Source organism: Petromyzon marinus, chromosome 82 (assembly GCF_048934315.1).
Source record: "Petromyzon marinus isolate PM22_M1 ecotype Great Lakes invasive population chromosome 82, UKy_Petmar_22M1.pri1.0, whole genome shotgun sequence".
Taxonomy (NCBI): domain Eukaryota; kingdom Metazoa; phylum Chordata; class Hyperoartia; order Petromyzontiformes; family Petromyzontidae; genus Petromyzon; species Petromyzon marinus.
Window position 1 is genome coordinate 4,986,658 of NC_133747.1, and position 17,453 is coordinate 5,004,110.

The following is a 17,453-nucleotide window of genomic DNA, read 5'->3' on the forward strand; positions in this document are numbered from 1 at the left end:
TGTCTCTCTCTCTCCGTGTCTCTCTCTCCCCGTGTCTCTCTCTCTCCGTGTCTCTCTCTCCCCGTGTCTCTCTCTCTCTCCCCGTGTCTCTCTCTCTCCCCGTGTATCTCTCTCTCCCCGTGTCTCTCTCTCTGTCTCCCCGTGTCTCTCTCTCCCCGTGTCTCTCTCTCTCTCCCCGTGTCTCTCTCTCTCCCCGTGTATCTCTCTCTCCCCGTGTCTCTCTCTCTCCCCCCTTCTCTCTCTCTCCCCGTGTCTCTCTCTCTCCCCGTGTCTCTCTTTCTCTCCCCGTGTCTCTCTCTCTCTCTCCCCGTGTCTCTCTCTCTCCCCCCGTGTCTCTCTCTCTCTCTCCCCGTGTCTCTCTCTCTCTCTCCGTGTCTCTCTCTCCCCGTGTCTCTCTCTCCCCGTGTCTCTCTCTCTCCCCGTGTATCTCTCTCTCCCCGTGTCTCTCTCTCTGTCTCCCCGTGTCTCTCTCTCTCTCCGTGTCTCTCTCTCTCCCCCCGTGTCTCTCTCTCTCTCTCCCCGTGTCTCTCTCTCTCTCTCCGTGTCTCTCTCTCCCCGTGTATCTCTCTCTCCCCGTGTCTCTCTCTCTCTCCCCGTGTCTCTCTCTCTCTCTCCGTGTCTCTCTCTCCCCGTGTCTCTCTCTCTCTCCCCGTGTCTCTCTCTCTCCCCGTGTCTCTCTCTCTCCCCGTGTCTCTCTCTCTCCCCGTGTCTCTCTCCCCGTGTCTCTCTCCCCGTGTCTCTCTCTCCCCGTGTCTCTATCTCTCTCCCCGTGTCTCTCTCTCTCCCCCCGTGTCTCTCTCTCTCCCCGTGTCTCTCTCTCTCCCCGTGTCTCTCTCTCTCCATGTCTCTCTCTCCCCGTGTCTCTCTCTCTCTCTCCCCGTGTCTCTCTCTCTCCCCGTGTATCTCTCTCTCCCCGTGTCTCTCTCTCTCTCCCCGTGTCTCTCTCTCTCCCCGTGTCTCTCTGTCTCCCCGTGTCTCTCTCCCTGTGTCTCTCTCTCCCCGTGTCTCTCTCTCTCCCCGTGTCTCTATCTCTCCCCGTGTCTCTCTCTCTCCCCGTGTCTCTCTCTCCCCGTGTCTCTCTCTCCCCGTGTCTCTCTCTCTCCCCGTGTATCTCTCTCTCCCCGTGTCTCTCTCTCTCTCTCCCCATGTCTCTCTCTCCCCGTGTCTCTCTCTCTCTCTCCCCGTGTCTCTCTCTCTCTCCCCGTGTCTCTCTCTCTCTCCCCGTGTATCTCTCTCTCCCCGTGTCTCTCTCTCTCCCCGTGTCTCTCTCTCTCCGTGTCTCTCTCTCCCCGTGTCTCTCTCTCTCCGTGTCTCTCTCTCCCCGTGTCTCTCTCTCTCTCCCCGTGTCTCTCTCTCTCCCCGTGTATCTCTCTCTCCCCGTGTCTCTCTCTCTCTCCCCGTGTCTCTCTCTCTCTCCCCGTCTCTCTCTCTCTCTCCGTGTCTCTCTCTCTCCCCGTGTGTCTCTCTCTCCCCGTGTCTCTCTCTCTCCCCGTGTGTCTCTCTCTCCCCGTGTATCTCTCTCTCCCCGTGTCTCTCTCTCTCTCTCCCCGTGTCTCTCTCTCTCCCCGTGTATCTCTCTCCCCGTGTCTCTCTCTCTCTCCCCGTGTATCTCTCTCCCCGTGTCTCTCTCTCTCTCCCCGTGTCTCTCTCTCTCTCTCCGTGTCTCTCTCTCCCCGTGTCTCTCTCTCTCCCCGTGTCTCTCTCTCTCCCCGTGTCTCTCTCTCTCCCCGTGTCTCTCTCTCTCCCCGTGTATCTCTCTCTCCCCGTGTCTCTCTCTCTGTCTCCCCGTGTCTCTCTCTCTCTCCGTGTCTCTCTCTCTCCGTGTCTCTCTCTCTCCCCGTGTCTCTCTCTCTCTCCCCGTGTCTCTCTCTCTCCCCCCGTGTCTCTCTCTCTCTCTCCCCGTGTCTCTCTCTCTCCCCGTGTCTCTCTCTCTCCCCGTGTATCTCTCTCTCCCCGTGTCTCTCTCTCTCCCCGTGTCTCTCTCTCTCTCCCCGTGTCTCTCTCTCTCCCCGTGTCTCTCTCTCTCCCCGTGTATCTCTCTCTCCCCGTGTCTCTCTCTCTGTCTCCCCGTGTCTCTCTCTCCCCGTGTCTCTCTCTCTCTCCCCGTGTCTCTCTCTCTCCCCGTGTATCTCTCTCTCCCCGTGTCTCTCTCTCTCCCCCCTTCTCTCTCTCTCCCCGTGTCTCTCTCTCTCCCCGTGTCTCTCTTTCTCTCCCCGTGTCTCTCTCTCTCTCTCCCCGTGTCTCTCTCTCTCCCCCCGTGTCTCTCTCTCTCTCTCTCCCCGTGTCTCTCTCTCTCTCTCCGTGTCTCTCTCTCCCCGTGTCTCTCTCTCCCCGTGTCTCTCTCTCTCCCCGTGTATCTCTCTCTCCCCGTGTCTCTCTCTCTGTCTCCCCGTGTCTCTCTCTCTCTCCGTGTCTCTCTCTCTCCCCCCGTGTCTCTCTCTCTCTCTCCCCGTGTCTCTCTCTCTCTCTCCGTGTCTCTCTCTCCCCGTGTATCTCTCTCTCCCCGTGTCTCTCTCTCTCTCCCCGTGTCTCTCTCTCTCTCTCCGTGTCTCTCTCTCCCCGTGTCTCTCTCTCTCTCCCCGTGTCTCTCTCTCTCCCCGTGTCTCTCTCTCTACCCGTGTCTCTCTCTCTCCCCGTGTCTCTCTCCCCGTGTCTCTCTCTCCCCGTGTCTCTATCTCTCTCCCCGTGTCTCTCTCTCTCCCCCCGTGTCTCTCTCTCTCCCCGTGTCTCTCTCTCTCCCCGTGTCTCTCTCTCTCCATGTCTCTCTCTCCCCGTGTCTCTCTCTCTCTCTCCCCGTGTCTCTCTCTCTCCCCGTGTATCTCTCTCTCCCCGTGTCTCTCTCTCTCTCCCCGTGTCTCTCTCTCTCCCCGTGTCTCTCTGTCTCCCCGTGTCTCTCTCCCTGTGTCTCTCTCTCCCCGTGTCTCTCTCTCTCCCCGTGTCTCTATCTCTCCCCGTGTCTCTCTCTCTCCCCGTGTCTCTCTCTCCCCGTGTCTCTCTCTCCCCGTGTCTCTCTCTCTCCCCGTGTATCTCTCTCTCCCCGTGTCTCTCTCTCTCTCTCCCCATGTCTCTCTCTCCCCGTGTCTCTCTCTCTCTCTCCCCGTGTCTCTCTCTCTCTCCCCGTGTCTCTCTCTCTCTCCCCGTGTATCTCTCTCTCCCCGTGTCTCTCCCTCTCCCCGTGTCTCTCTCTCTCCGTGTCTCTCTCTCCCCGTGTCTCTCTCTCTCCGTGTCTCTCTCTCCCCGTGTCTCTCTCTCTCTCCCCGTGTCTCTCTCTCTCCCCGTGTATCTCTCTCTCCCCGTGTCTCTCTCTCTCTCCCCGTGTCTCTCTCTCTCTCCCCGTCTCTCTCTCTCTCTCCGTGTCTCTCTCTCTCCCCGTGTGTCTCTCTCTCCCCGTGTCTCTCTCTCTCTCTCCCCGTGTGTCTCTCTCTCCCCGTGTATCTCTCTCTCCCCGTGTCTCTCTCTCTCTCTCCCCGTGTCTCTCTCTCTCCCCGTGTATCTCTCTCCCCGTGTCTCTCTCTCTCTCCCCGTGTCTCTCTCTCTCCCCGTGTATCTCTCTCTCCCCGTGTCTCTCTCTCTCCCCGTGTCTCTCTCTCCCCGTGTCTCTATCTCTCCCCGTGTCTCTCTGTCTCCCCGTGTCTCTCTCTCTCCCCGTGTCTCTCTCTCTCCCCGTGACTCTCTCTCTCCCCGTGTCTCTCTGTCTCCCCGTGTCTCTCTCTCTCCCCGTGTCTCTCTCTCTCCCCGTGTATCTCTCTCTCCCCGTGTCTCTCTCTCTCCCCGTGTCTCTCTCTCTCCCCGTGTCTCTCTCTCTCCGTGTCTCTCTCTCCCCGTGTCTCTCTCTCTCCCCGTGTCTCTCTCTCTCCCCGTGTCTCTCTCTCCCCGTGTCTCTCTCTCTCCCCGTGTCTCTCTCTCTCTCCCCGTGTCTCTCTCTCCGTGTCTCTCTCTCCCCGTGTCTCTCTCCCCGTGTCTCTCTCTCTCTCCCCGTGTATCTCTCTCTCCCCGTGTATCTCTCTCTCCCCGTGTCTCTCTCTCTCTCTCCCCGTGTCTCTCTCTCTCTCTCCCCGTGTCTCTCTCTCTCTCTCCCCGTGTCTCTCTCTCTCTCTCCCCGTGTCTCTCTCTCTCCCCGTGTCTCTCTCTCTCCGTGTCTCTCTCTCCCCGTGTCTCTCTCTCCCCGTGTCTCTCTCTCTCCCCGTGTCTCTCTCTCTCTCCCCGTGTCTCTCTCTCTCCCCGTGTCTCTCTCCCCGTGTCTCTCTCTCTCTCTCTCTCTCCCCGTGTCTCTCTCTCTCCCCGTGTATCTCTCTCTCCCCGTGTCTCTCTCTCTCTCCCCGTGTCTCTCTCTCTCTCTCCCCGTGTCTCTCTCTCTCCCCGTGTCTCTCTCTCTCCCCGTGTCTCTCTCTCTCCCCGTGTATCTCTCTCTCCCCGTGTCTCTCTCTCTCCCCGTGTCTCTCTCTCTCTCCCCGTGTATCTCTCTCCCCGTGTATCTCTGTCTCCCCGTGTCTCTCTCTCTCCCCGTGTCTCTCTCTCTCTCCGTGTCTCTCTCTCCCCGTGTCTCTCTCTCTCCCCGTGTCTCTCTCTCTCCATGTCTCTCTCTCCCCGTGTATCTCTCTCTCCCCGTGTCTCTCTCTCTCCCCGTGTCTCTCTCTCTCCATGTCTCTCTCTCTCTCTCTCCCCGTGTCTCTCTCTCTCCATGTCTCTCTCTCCCCGTGTCTCTCTCTCTCTCTCCCCGTGTCTCTCTCTCTCCCCGTGTCTCTCTCTCTCTCCCCGTGTATCTCTCTCTCTCCGTGTCTCTCTCTCTCCCCGTGTCTCTCTCTCTCCGTGTCTCTCTCCCCGTGTCTCTCTCCCCGTGTCTCTCTCTCTCCCCGTGTCTCTCTCTCTCTCTCTCCCCGTGTATCTCTCTCTCCCCGTGTCTCTCTCTCTCCCCGTGTATCTCTCTCTCCCCGTGTCTCTCTCTCTCCCCGTGTCTCTCTCTCTCCGTGTCTCTCTCCCCGTGTCTCTCTCTCCCCGTGTATCTCTCTCTCTCTCTCCCCGTGTCTCTCTCTCTCCCCGTGTATCTCTCTCTCCATGTCTCTCTCTCTCTCTCTCCCCGTGTCTCTCTCTCTCTCTCTCCCCGTGTATCTCTCTCTCCCCGTGTCTCTCTCTCTCCCCGTGTCTCTCTCCCCGTGTCTCTCTCCCCGTGTCTCTCTCTCTCTCTCTCCCCGTGTCTCTCTCTCTCCCCGTGTCTCTCTCTCTCTCTCTCTCCCCGTGTCTCTCTCTCTCTCCCCGTGTATCTCTCTCTCCCCGTGTCTCTCTCTCTCTCTCTCTCTCCCCGTGTCTCACCGAGGATCTGTAGCTGTGTCTCCCCGGTGATGGAGCCGGACGGGAAAAGCGTGAAGTCACAGGTGAAGACTCCCTCATCAGACAGGGAGACGGAGCGCACGGACAGAGAGCCGTCGGACACGTCCTGCGGGTCTACGTAGACACACGGGGAGAGAGAGAGAGACGCAAGGCAGGTACATGCAAGACGCAGCAGATAGACACAGCACGTAGACACAGCAGGAACAATCCGTTGGCTGTTGAGTTGTCTCTGTGTGTCTCTCTCTGTGTCTCTGTGTCTCTCTGTGTCTCTGTGTCTCTCTGTGTCTGTGTCTGTCTGTGTCCCTCTGTCTGTCTCTCTCTCTGTGTCTCTCTGTCTGTGTCTCTCTGTCTGTGTCTCTCTGTGTGTCTCTCTCTGTGTCTCTCTCTCTCTCTGTCTGTGTGTCTCTCTCTCTGTGTCTCTCTCTCTCTGTCTGTGTCTCTGTGTCTCTCTCTCTCTGTCTGTTTCTCTCTCTCTCTGTGTCTGTCTCTCTCTGTGTCTCTCTGTCTGTGTCTCTCTGTCTGTGTCTCTCTGTCTGTGTCTCTCTGTCTGTGTTTCTCTGTCTGTGTCTCTCTGTGTCTCTGTCTGTGGCTAAGTCTGTGTCTAAGTCTGTGTCTAAGTCTGTGTCTCTCTCTCTGTGTCTCTCTCTGTCTGTGTCTCTGTGTCTCTCTGTCTGTGTCTCTCTGTCTGTGTCTCTGTCTGTGTCTCTGTCTGTGTGTGTGTCTCTCTCTCTGTGTCTCTCTGTATCTCTGTCTGTCTGTCTGTGTGTCTGTGTGTGTGTGACTGTGTCTGTGTGTGTCTGTGTGTGTGTGTCAGTGTCTGTGTGTGTGTGTATGTGTGTGTGTGTGTCAGTGTCTGTGTGTGTGTCTGTGTGTGTGTCTGTGTGTGTCTGTGTGTGACTGTGTCTGTGTGTCTGTGTGTGTGTGTCTGTGTGTATCTGTGTGTCTGTGTGTGTGTGTGTCTGTGTCTGTCTGTGTCTGTGTGTGTGTCTGTGTGTGTGTGTCTGTGACTGTGTGTGTCTGTGTGTGTGTGTGTCTGTGTGTGTGTGTATGTCTGTGTGTATCTGTCTGTGTGTGTGTGTCTGTGTGTGTGTGTCTGTGTGTGTGTCTGTGTGTGTGTCTGTGTGTGTGTCTGTGTGTGTGTCTGTGTGTGAGTGTGTGTGTCTGTGTGTGTGTGTGTGTCTGTGTGTGTGTGTATGTCTGTGTGTGTGTCAGTGTGTATGTGTGTGTCTGTGTCTGTGTGTGTGTGTGTCTGTGTGTGTGTGTCTGTGACTGTGTGTGTCTGTGTGTGTGTGTGTGTCTGTGTGTGTGTGTGTGTCTGTGTGTGTGTGTGTGTGTCTGTGTCTGTGTGTGTGTGTGTGTGTCTGTGTGTGTGTGTGTGTCTGTGTCTGTGTGTGTGTGTCTGTGTCTGTGTGTGTGTGTGTCTGTGTGTGTGTCTGTGTGTGTGTGTCTGTGTGTGTGTGTCTGTGTGTGTGTGTCTGTGTGTGTGTGTCTGTGTGTGTGTGTCTGTGTGTGTGTGTGTCTGTGTGTGTGTGTGTCTGTGTGTGTGTGTGTGTGTCTGTGTCTGTGTGTGTGTGTGTCTGTGTGTGTGTCTGTGTGTGTGTGTCTGTGTGTGTGTGTCTGTGTGTGTGTGTCTGTGTGTGTGTGTCTGTGTGTGTGTGTCTGTGTGTGTGTGTGTCTGTGTGTGTGTGTGTCTGTGTGTGTGTGTCTCACCAGTGAAGGAAGCCCTGTCTAAGTAGGCCAGGGCTACGCTGCTACCAAACAGTTGACTTTTGGTGGCCACGTGGACAGCCGGCTCAGACAGAGACGGCCGGAAGCTCCAAGTCACCTGACTCACCGCCTCGTCACTCTGCACAGAGACACGGAGACACACAGTGAGACACACAGTGAGACACAGAGACACACACAGTGAGACACACACACAGAGACACACACAGAGACACACACAGTGAGACAGGGAGACACAGAGACACAGAGACACACAGAGACACACACAGTGAGACACAGAGACACACAGTGAGACACAGAGACACACAGTGAGACACAGGGAGACACACACAGTGAGACACACACAGAGACACAGAGACACAGACAGACACAGAGACACAGAGACACACAGTGAGACACACACAGTGAGACACACACAGTGAGACACAGAGACACACGGAGACACACAGTGAGACACAGAGACACGGAGACACACAGAGACACACAGTGAGACACAGAGACACGGAGACACACAGAGACACACAGTGAGACACAGAGACACGGAGACACACAGAGACACACAGTGAGACACAGAGACACACAGAGACACACAGTGAGACACAGGGAGACACAGAGACACAGACACAGAGACACACACAGTGACACACACAGTGAGACACACAGAGACACACAGTGAGACACAGGGAGACACAGAGACACAGACACAGAGACACACACAGTGACACACACAGTGAGACACACAGAGACACACAGTGAGACACAGGAAGACACAGAAACACACAGAGACACACACAGTGAGACACAGGGAGACACACACAGAGACACACACAGAGACACACAGTGAGACACAGAGACACACACAGTGAGACACACACAGTGAGACACACACAGTGAGACACACACAGAGACACGGAGACACACACAGAGACACACAGAGACACACAGTGAGACACAGGGACACACACACAGACACAGGGACACACACACAGACACAGAGACACACACACAGACACAGAGACACACACAGTGAGACACACAGTGAGACACAGAGACACACACACACACAGACACAGAGACACACACAGACACAGAGACACACACAGAGACACACAGTGAGACACAGAGACACACACACAGTGAGACACACACACAGTGAAACACACACACAGTGAGACACATAGAAACAGAGACACAGAGACACACACAGTGAGACAGGGAGACACAGAGACACACAGAGACACACAGTGACACACACAGTGAGACACACACAGAGACACAGGGAGACACAGAGACACACAGTGAGACACACAGTGAGACACAGAGACACACAGAGACACACATAGTGAGACAGTGAGACACAGAGACACAGGGAGACACAGAGACACGGATACACACAGAGACACACACAGTGAGACACAGAGACACACAGTGACACACACAGTGAGACACACACAGAGACACACACAGAGACACAGGGAGACACAGAGGCACACAGTGAGACACACAGTGAGACACAGAGACACACATAGTGAGACAGTGAGACACAGAGACACGGAGACACACACAGTAAGACACAGTGAGACACAGTGAGACACAGAGACACACACAGTGAGACACACAGAGACACACACAGAGACACAGAGACACACAGAGACACACACAGAGACACAGAGTCACACAGAGACACACAGTGAGACACAGAGACACACAGTGAGACACAGAGACACACAGTGAGACACAGAGACACACACAGTGAGACAGTGAGACACAGGGAGACACAGAGACACACACAGAGACACAGAGTCACACAGAGACACACACAGTGACACACACAGTGAGACACACAGAGACACACAGTGAGACACAGGGAGACACAGAGACACAGACACAGAGACACACACAGTGACACACACAGTGAGACACACAGAGACACACAGTGAGACACAGGAAGACACAGAAACACACAGAGACACACACAGTGAGACACAGGGAGACACACACAGAGACACACACAGAGACACACAGTGAGACACAGAGACACACACAGTGAGACACACACAGTGAGACACACACAGAGACACGGAGACAGACACAGAGACACACAGAGACACACAGTGAGACACAGTGAGACACAGGGACACACACACAGACACAGGGACACACACACAGACACAGAGACACACACACAGACACAGAGACACACACAGTGAGACACACAGTGAGACACAGAGACACACACACACACAGACACAGAGACACACACAGACACAGAGACACACACAGTGAGACACACACAGTGAGACACAGAGACACAAAGAGACACACAGTGAGACACAGAGACACACACACAGACACAGAGACACACACACAGACACAGAGACACACACAGAGACACACAGTGAGACACAGAGACACACACACAGTGAGACACACACACAGTGAAACACACACACAGTGAGACACATAGAAACAGAGACACAGAGACACACACAGTGAGACAGGGAGACACAGAGACACACAGAGACACACAGTGACACACACAGTGAGACACACACAGAGACACAGGGAGACACAGAGACACACAGTGAGACACACAGTGAGACACAGAGACACACAGAGACACACATAGTGAGACAGTGAGACACAGAGACACAGGGAGACACAGAGACACGGATACACACAGAGACACACACAGTGAGACACAGAGACACACAGTGACACACACAGTGAGACACACACAGAGACACACACAGAGACACAGGGAGACACAGAGGCACACAGTGAGACACACAGTGAGACACAGAGACACACATAGTGAGACAGTGAGACACAGAGACACGGAGACACACACAGTAAGACACAGTGAGACACAGTGAGACACAGAGACACACACAGTGAGACACAGAGACACACAGAGACACACACAGAGACACAGAGACACACAGAGACACACACAGAGACACAGAGTCACACAGAGACACACAGTGAGACACAGAGACACACAGTGAGACACAGAGACACACAGTGAGACACAGAGACACACACAGTGAGACAGTGAGACACAGGGAGACACAGAGACACACACAGAGACACAGAGTCACACAGAGACACACAGTGAGACACAGAGACACACAGTGAGAAACAGAGACACACACAGAGACACACACAGAGACACACAGTGAGACACAGAGACACACAGTGACACACACAGTGAGACACAGGGAGACACAGAGACACACACAGTGAGACACACACAGAGACACACAGTGAGACAGTGAGACACAGGGAGACACAGAGACACACACAGTGAGACACAGAGACACACACAGCGAGACAGTGAGACACACAGAGAGACAGTGAGACACACACAGTGAGACAATGAGACACAGTGAGACACAGAGACACACACAGTGTGACACAGAGACACACACAGCGAGACAGTGAGACACACACAGAGAGACACAGAGACACACAGAGACACACAGAGACACACAATGAGACACAGGGAGACACAGAGACACACAGAGACACAGGGAGACACAGAGACACAGAGACACACACAGTGAGACACAGGGAGACACAGAGACACACAGTGAGACACAAGGAGACACGGAGACACACAGTGAGACATAGGGAGACACAGAGACACACAGGGAGACACAGAGACACTCACAGTGAGAAAGTGAGACACACAGAGACACACAGTGAGACAGTGAGACACACAGTGAGACACAGAGACACACAGAGACACACACAGAGACACAGAGACACACACAGAGACACAGAGACACACAGAGACACACACAGCGACACAGAGTCACACAGAGACACACAGTGAGACACAGAGACACACAGTGAGACACAGAGACACACACAGAGACACACACAGAGACACGCAGTGAGACACAGGGAGACACAGAGACACACACAGAGACACAGAGACACACAGTGAGACACAGTGAGACACAGGGAGACACAGAGACACAGAGACACAGAGACACACACAGTGAGACAGTGAGACACAGAGACACACAGAGACATACACAGTGAGACACAGAGACACACACAGCGAGACACACACACAGAGACACAGAGTCACACAGAGACACACAGTGAGACACATAGACACACACAGAGACACACAGTGAGACAGTGAGACACAGAGACACACACAGTGAGACACAGAGACACACACAGCGAGACAGTGAGACACACAGAGAGACACAGAGACACACAGAGACACACAGAGACACACACAGAGACACACAGAGACACACAATAAGACACAGGGAGACAGAGACACACAGAGACACAGGGAGACAAGGAGACACAGGGAGACAGAGACACACACAGGGAGACACAGGGAGACACAGAGTGACACACAGTGAGACACAGGGAGACACAGAGACACACACAGTGAAACAGTGAGACACAGAGACACACACAGTGAAACAGTGAGACACAGAGACACACACAGTGAGACAGTGAGACACAGAGACACACAGAGACACACACAGTGACACAGAGACACACAGAGACACACACAGAGACACAGAGACACACACAGAGACACACAGTGAGACACAGTGAGACACAGGGAGACACAGAGACACACAGAGACACACACAGTGAGACACAGAGACACACACAGCGAGACAGTGAGACACACACAGAGAGACACAGAGACACACAGAGACACACACAGAGACACACAGAGACACACAATGAGACACAGGGAGACACAGAGACACACAGAGACACAGGGAGACAGGGAGACACAGGGAGACACAGAGACACAGAGACACACACAGTGAGACACAGGGAGACACAGAGTCACACAGAGACACACACAGTGACACACACAGTGAGACACAGAGAGACAAAGGGAGACACAGAGACACAGAGACACAGAGACACAGAGACACACAGTGAGACACAGAGACACACACAGTGAGACAGTGAGACACAGAGACACACACAGTGAGACACAGAGACACACAGAGACACACACAGAGACACAGAGACACACAGAGACACACACAGAGACACAGAGACACACAGTGAGACACAGTGAGACACAGGGAGACACAGGGAGACACAGAGACACGCAGTGAGACAGTGAGACACAGAGACACACAGAGACACACACAGAGACACACAGAGACACACACAGAGACACACAGTGAGATACAGTGAGACACAGTGACACACAGGGAGACAGAGACACAGAGACACACAGAGACACACACAGAGACACAGAGACACACAGAGACACACACAGAGACACAGAGACACACAGAGACACACACAGAGACACACAGTGAGATACAGAGACACACAGTGAGACACACAGACACACACAGTGAGACACACACAGAGACACATAGACACACACAGTGAGACACACACAGAGACACATAGACACACAGAGACACACAGTGAGACAGTGAGACACAGAGACACACACAGTGAGACACAGAGACACACACAGCGAGACAGTGAGACACACAGAGAGACACAGAGACACACAGAGACACACAGAGACACACACAGAGACACACAGAGACACACAATAAGACACAGGGAGACAGAGACACACAGAGACACAGGGAGACAAGGAGACACAGGGAGACAGAGACACACACAGGGAGACACAGGGAGACACAGAGACACACAGTGACACACAGTGAGACACAGGGAGACACAGAGACACACACAGTGAAACAGTGAGACACAGAGACACACACAGTGAAACAGTGAGACACAGAGACACACACAGTGAGACAGTGAGACACAGAGACACACAGAGACACACACAGTGACACAGAGACACACAAAGACACACACAGAGACACAGAGACACACACAGAGACACACAGTGAGACACAGTGAGACACAGGGAGACACAGAGACACACAGAGACACACACAGTGAGACACAGAGACACACACAGCGAGACAGTGAGACACACACAGAGAGACACAGAGACACACAGAGACACACACAGAGACACACAGAGACACACAATGAGACACAGGGAGACACAGAGACACACAGAGACACAGGGAGACAGGGAGACACAGGGAGACACAGAGACACAGAGACACACACAGTGAGACACAGGGAGACACAGAGTCACACAGAGACACACACAGTGACACACACAGTGAGACACAGAGAGACAAAGGGAGACACAGAGACACAGAGACACACAGTGAGACACAGAGACACACACAGTGAGACAGTGAGACACAGAGACACACACAGTGAGACACAGAGACACACAGAGACACACACAGAGACACAGAGACACACAGAGACACACACAGAGACACAGAGACACACAGTGAGACACAGTGAGACACAGGGAGACACAGGGAGACACAGAGACACACAGTGAGACAGTGAGACACAGAGACACACAGAGACATACACAGAGACACACACAGAGACACACAGTGAGATACAGTGAGACACAGTGACACACAGGGAGACAGAGACACAGAGACACACAGAGACACAGAGACACACAGAGACACACACAGAGACACAGAGACACACAGAGACACACACAGAGACACACAGTGAGATACAGAGACACACAGTGAGACACACAGACACACACAGTGAGACACACACAGAGACACATAGACACACAGAGACACACACAGTGAGACACACACAGAGACACACAGAGACACAGGGAGACACAGAGACACAGAGACACACACAGTGAGACAGTGAGACACAGAGACACACAGAGACACACACAGTGAGACACAGGGAGACACAGAGACACACAGTGAGACACAGGGAGACACAGTGAGACACACACAGAGACACACAGTGAGACACACACAGTGAGACACACACAGAGAGACACAGAGACACACAGAGACACACACAGAGACACACAGAGACACACACAGAGACACAGAGACACACACAGTGAGACACAGAGACACACAGAGACACACACAGAGACACACAGAGACACACAATGAGACACACAGTGAAACACAGGGAGACACAGAGACACACAGTGAGACACAGGGAGACACGGAGACACACAGTGAGACACAGGGAGACACAGAGACACACACAGTGAGACAGTGAGACACAGAGACACACAGAGACACACACAGAGACACACAGAGACACACACAGAGACACACACACACAGTGACACACACACACAGTGACACACAGTGTCACTGTGTGTGTGTGTGACACTGTGTGTGTGTGACACTGTGTGTGTCACTGTGTGTGTGTCACTGTGTGTGTGTCACTATGTGTGTGTGTCACTGTGTGTGTGTGTCACTGTGTGTGTGTCACTGTGTGTGTCACTGTGTGTGTCACTGTGTGTGTCACTGTGTGTATGTGTCACTGTGTGTGTCACTGTGTGTGTGTCACTGTGTGTGTCACTGTGTGTGTGTGTCACTGTGTGTGTCACTCTGTGTGTGTGTCACTCTGTGTGTGTGTCAGTGTGTGTCAATGTGTGTGTGTGTCACTGTGTGTGTGTCACTGTGTGTGTGTCACTGTGTGTCACTGTGTGTGTGTCACTGTGTGTGTCACTGTGTGTGTGTGTGTCACTGTGTGTGTGTCACTGTGTGTGTGTCACTGTGTGTGTCACTGTGTGCGTGTGTCACACTGTGTGTGTGTCACTGTGTGTGTGTGTCACTGTGTGTGTCACTGTGTGTGTCACTGTGTGTGTGTCACTGTGTGTGTGTCACTGTGTGTGTGTCACTGTCTGTGTCACTGTGTGTGTGTGTCACTGTGTGTGTGTCACTGTGTGTGTGTCACTGTGTGTGTCACTGTGTGTGTGTGTGTCACTGTGTGTGTGTCACTGTGTGTGTCACTGTGTGTGTGTGTTACTGTGTGTGTCACTGTGTGTGTGTGTCACTGTGTGTGTGTCACTGTGTCACTGTGTGTGTGTATCACTGTGTGTGTGTGTGTATCACACTGTGTGTGTGTATCACACTGTGTGTCACACTGTGTGTGTCACTGTGTCACTGTGTGAGTGTCACTGTGTGTGTGTGTCACTGTGTGAGTGTCACTGTGTGTGTGTCACTGTGTGTGTGTCACTGTGTGTGTGTGTCACTGTGTGTGTGTCACTGTGTCACTGTGTGTGTGTCACTGTATGTGTGTGTCACTGTGTGTGTCACTGTGTGTGTGTGTCACTGTGTGTGTGTCACTGTGTCACTGTGTGTGTGTGTCACTGTGTGTGTCACTGTGTGTATCACACTGTGTGTATCACACTGTGTGTGTGTCACTGTGTGTGTGTGTCACTGTGTGTGTCACTGTGTGTGTGTGTGTGTCACTGTGTCACTGTGTGTGTGTCACTGTGTGTATCACACTGTGTGTGTCACACTGTGTGTGTATCACACTCTGTGTGTGTCTCTCTGTCTCTCTGTGTTACCTGCAGGGTACATCTGAGCGAGGCGTTTTGTCCCTGTGTGTGTGTCACTGTGTGTGTGTGTCACTGTGTGTGTGTGTCACTGTGTGTGTGTGTCACACTGTGTGTGTGTTACTGTGTATCACACTATGTGTATCACACTGTGTGTGTCACTGTGTCACTGTGTGAGTGTGTATCACAGTGTGTGTGTCACTGTGTGTATCACACTGTGTGTGTGTGTGTCACACTGTGTGTGTGTATCACAGTGTGTGTCACTGTGTGTGTGTATCACACTGTGTTTGTGTGTGTCTCTCTGTGTGTGTCTATCTGTGTCTTTGTGTTACCTGCAGGGTACATCTGAGCGAGGCGTTTTGTCACTGTGTGTGTGTCACTGTGTGTCACTGTGTGTGTGTCACTGTGTGTGTGTCACTGTGTGTCACTGTGTGTGTGTCACTGTGTGTGTGTCACTGTGTGTCACTGTGTGTGTGTCACTGTGTGTGTCACTGTGTGTGTGTGTCACACTGTGTGTGTCACTGTGTGTGTATCACAATGTGTGTGTGTGTCACACTGTGTGTGTCACTGTGTGTGTATCACACTGTGTGTGTCACTGTGTGTGTGTCACACTGTGTGTGTCACTGTGTGTGTATCACAATGTGTGTGTGTGTCACACTGTGTGTCTCTGTGTGTGTATCACACTGTGTGTGTCACACTGTGTGTCTCTGTGTGTGTGTGTGTTACCTGCAGGGTACATCTGAGCGAGGCGTTTTGTCACTGTGTGTGTGTCACACTGTGTGTGTCACTGTGTGTGTATCACAATGTGTGTGTGTGTCACACTGTGTGTCACTGTGTGTGTCACACTGTGTGTGTCACTGTGTGTGTGTGTCACACTGTGTGTATCACACTGTGTGTGTGTATCACACACAGTGTGATACACACTGTGTGTGTATCACACTGTGTGTATCACACTGTGTGTCACTGTGTGTGTGTATCACACTGTGTGTGTATCACACTGTGTGTGTATCACACTGTGTGTATCACACTGTGTGTATCACACTGTGTGTGTTACTGTGTGTATCACACTGTGTGTATCACACTGTGTGTATCACACTGTGTGTATCACACTGTGTGTGTCACACTGTGTGTATCACAGTGTGTATCACACTGTGTGTATCACACTGTGTGTATCACACTGTGTGTATCACACTGTGTGTGTGTATCACACTGTGTGTATCACACTGTGTGTATCACACTGTGTGTGTGTATCACACTGTGTGTATCACACTGTGTGTGTGTATCACACTGTGTGTATCACACTGTGTGTGTGTGTGTATCACACTGTGTGTATCACACTGTGTGTATCACACTGTGTGTGTATCACACTGTGTGTGTATCACACTGTGTGTGTATCACACTGTGTGTATGACACTGTGTGTATGACACTGTGTGTATCACACTGTGTGTATCACACTGTGTGTATCACACTGTGTGAGTGTGTCACACTGTGTGTATCACACTGTGTGTATGACACTGTGTGTATGACACTGTGTGTATCACACTGTGTGTGTATCACACTGTGTGTGTATCAGACTGTGTGTATCACACTGTGTGTATCACACTGTGTGTGTCTCTCTGTGTGTATCACACTGTGTGTATCACACTGTGTGTATCACACTGTGTGTATCACACTGTGTGTGTATCACACTGTGTGTGTGTCACACTGTGTGTGTGTCACACTGTGTGTGTTACTGTGTGTATCACACTGTGTGTATCACACTGTGTGTATCACACTGTGTGTGTATCACACTGTGTGTATCACACTGTGTGTGTATCACACTGTGTGTGTATCACACTGTGTGTATCACACTGTGTGTATCACACTGTGTGTATCACACTGTGTGTATCACACTGTGTGTGTCACACTGTGTGTATGACACTGTGTGTATGACACTGTGTGTATCACACTGTGTGTATCACACTGTGTGTATCACACTGTGTGTATCACACT

The 17,453-nt window shown here is 52.7% G+C and overlaps 1 protein-coding gene across 1 annotated transcript in view; it reads right to left on the bottom strand.

Annotated features, from left to right (window-relative positions):
* LOC142907721 (uncharacterized) overlaps positions 1 to 7,174 on the bottom strand; it is a 58,682-nt gene extending 51,508 nt beyond the window's left edge. Inside the window, exons 1-2 of the mRNA XM_076057385.1 lie at positions 7,039 to 7,174; positions 5,311 to 5,442 (exon numbers count right to left, since the gene is read on the bottom strand). Of these exons, the coding sequence (XP_075913500.1) occupies positions 5,311 to 5,388 (78 nt within the window). The 5' untranslated portion in view covers positions 5,389 to 5,442; positions 7,039 to 7,174. The remainder of the gene's footprint in view (positions 1 to 5,310; positions 5,443 to 7,038) is intronic.
* Positions 7,175 to 17,453: the final 10,279 nt, after the last annotated feature.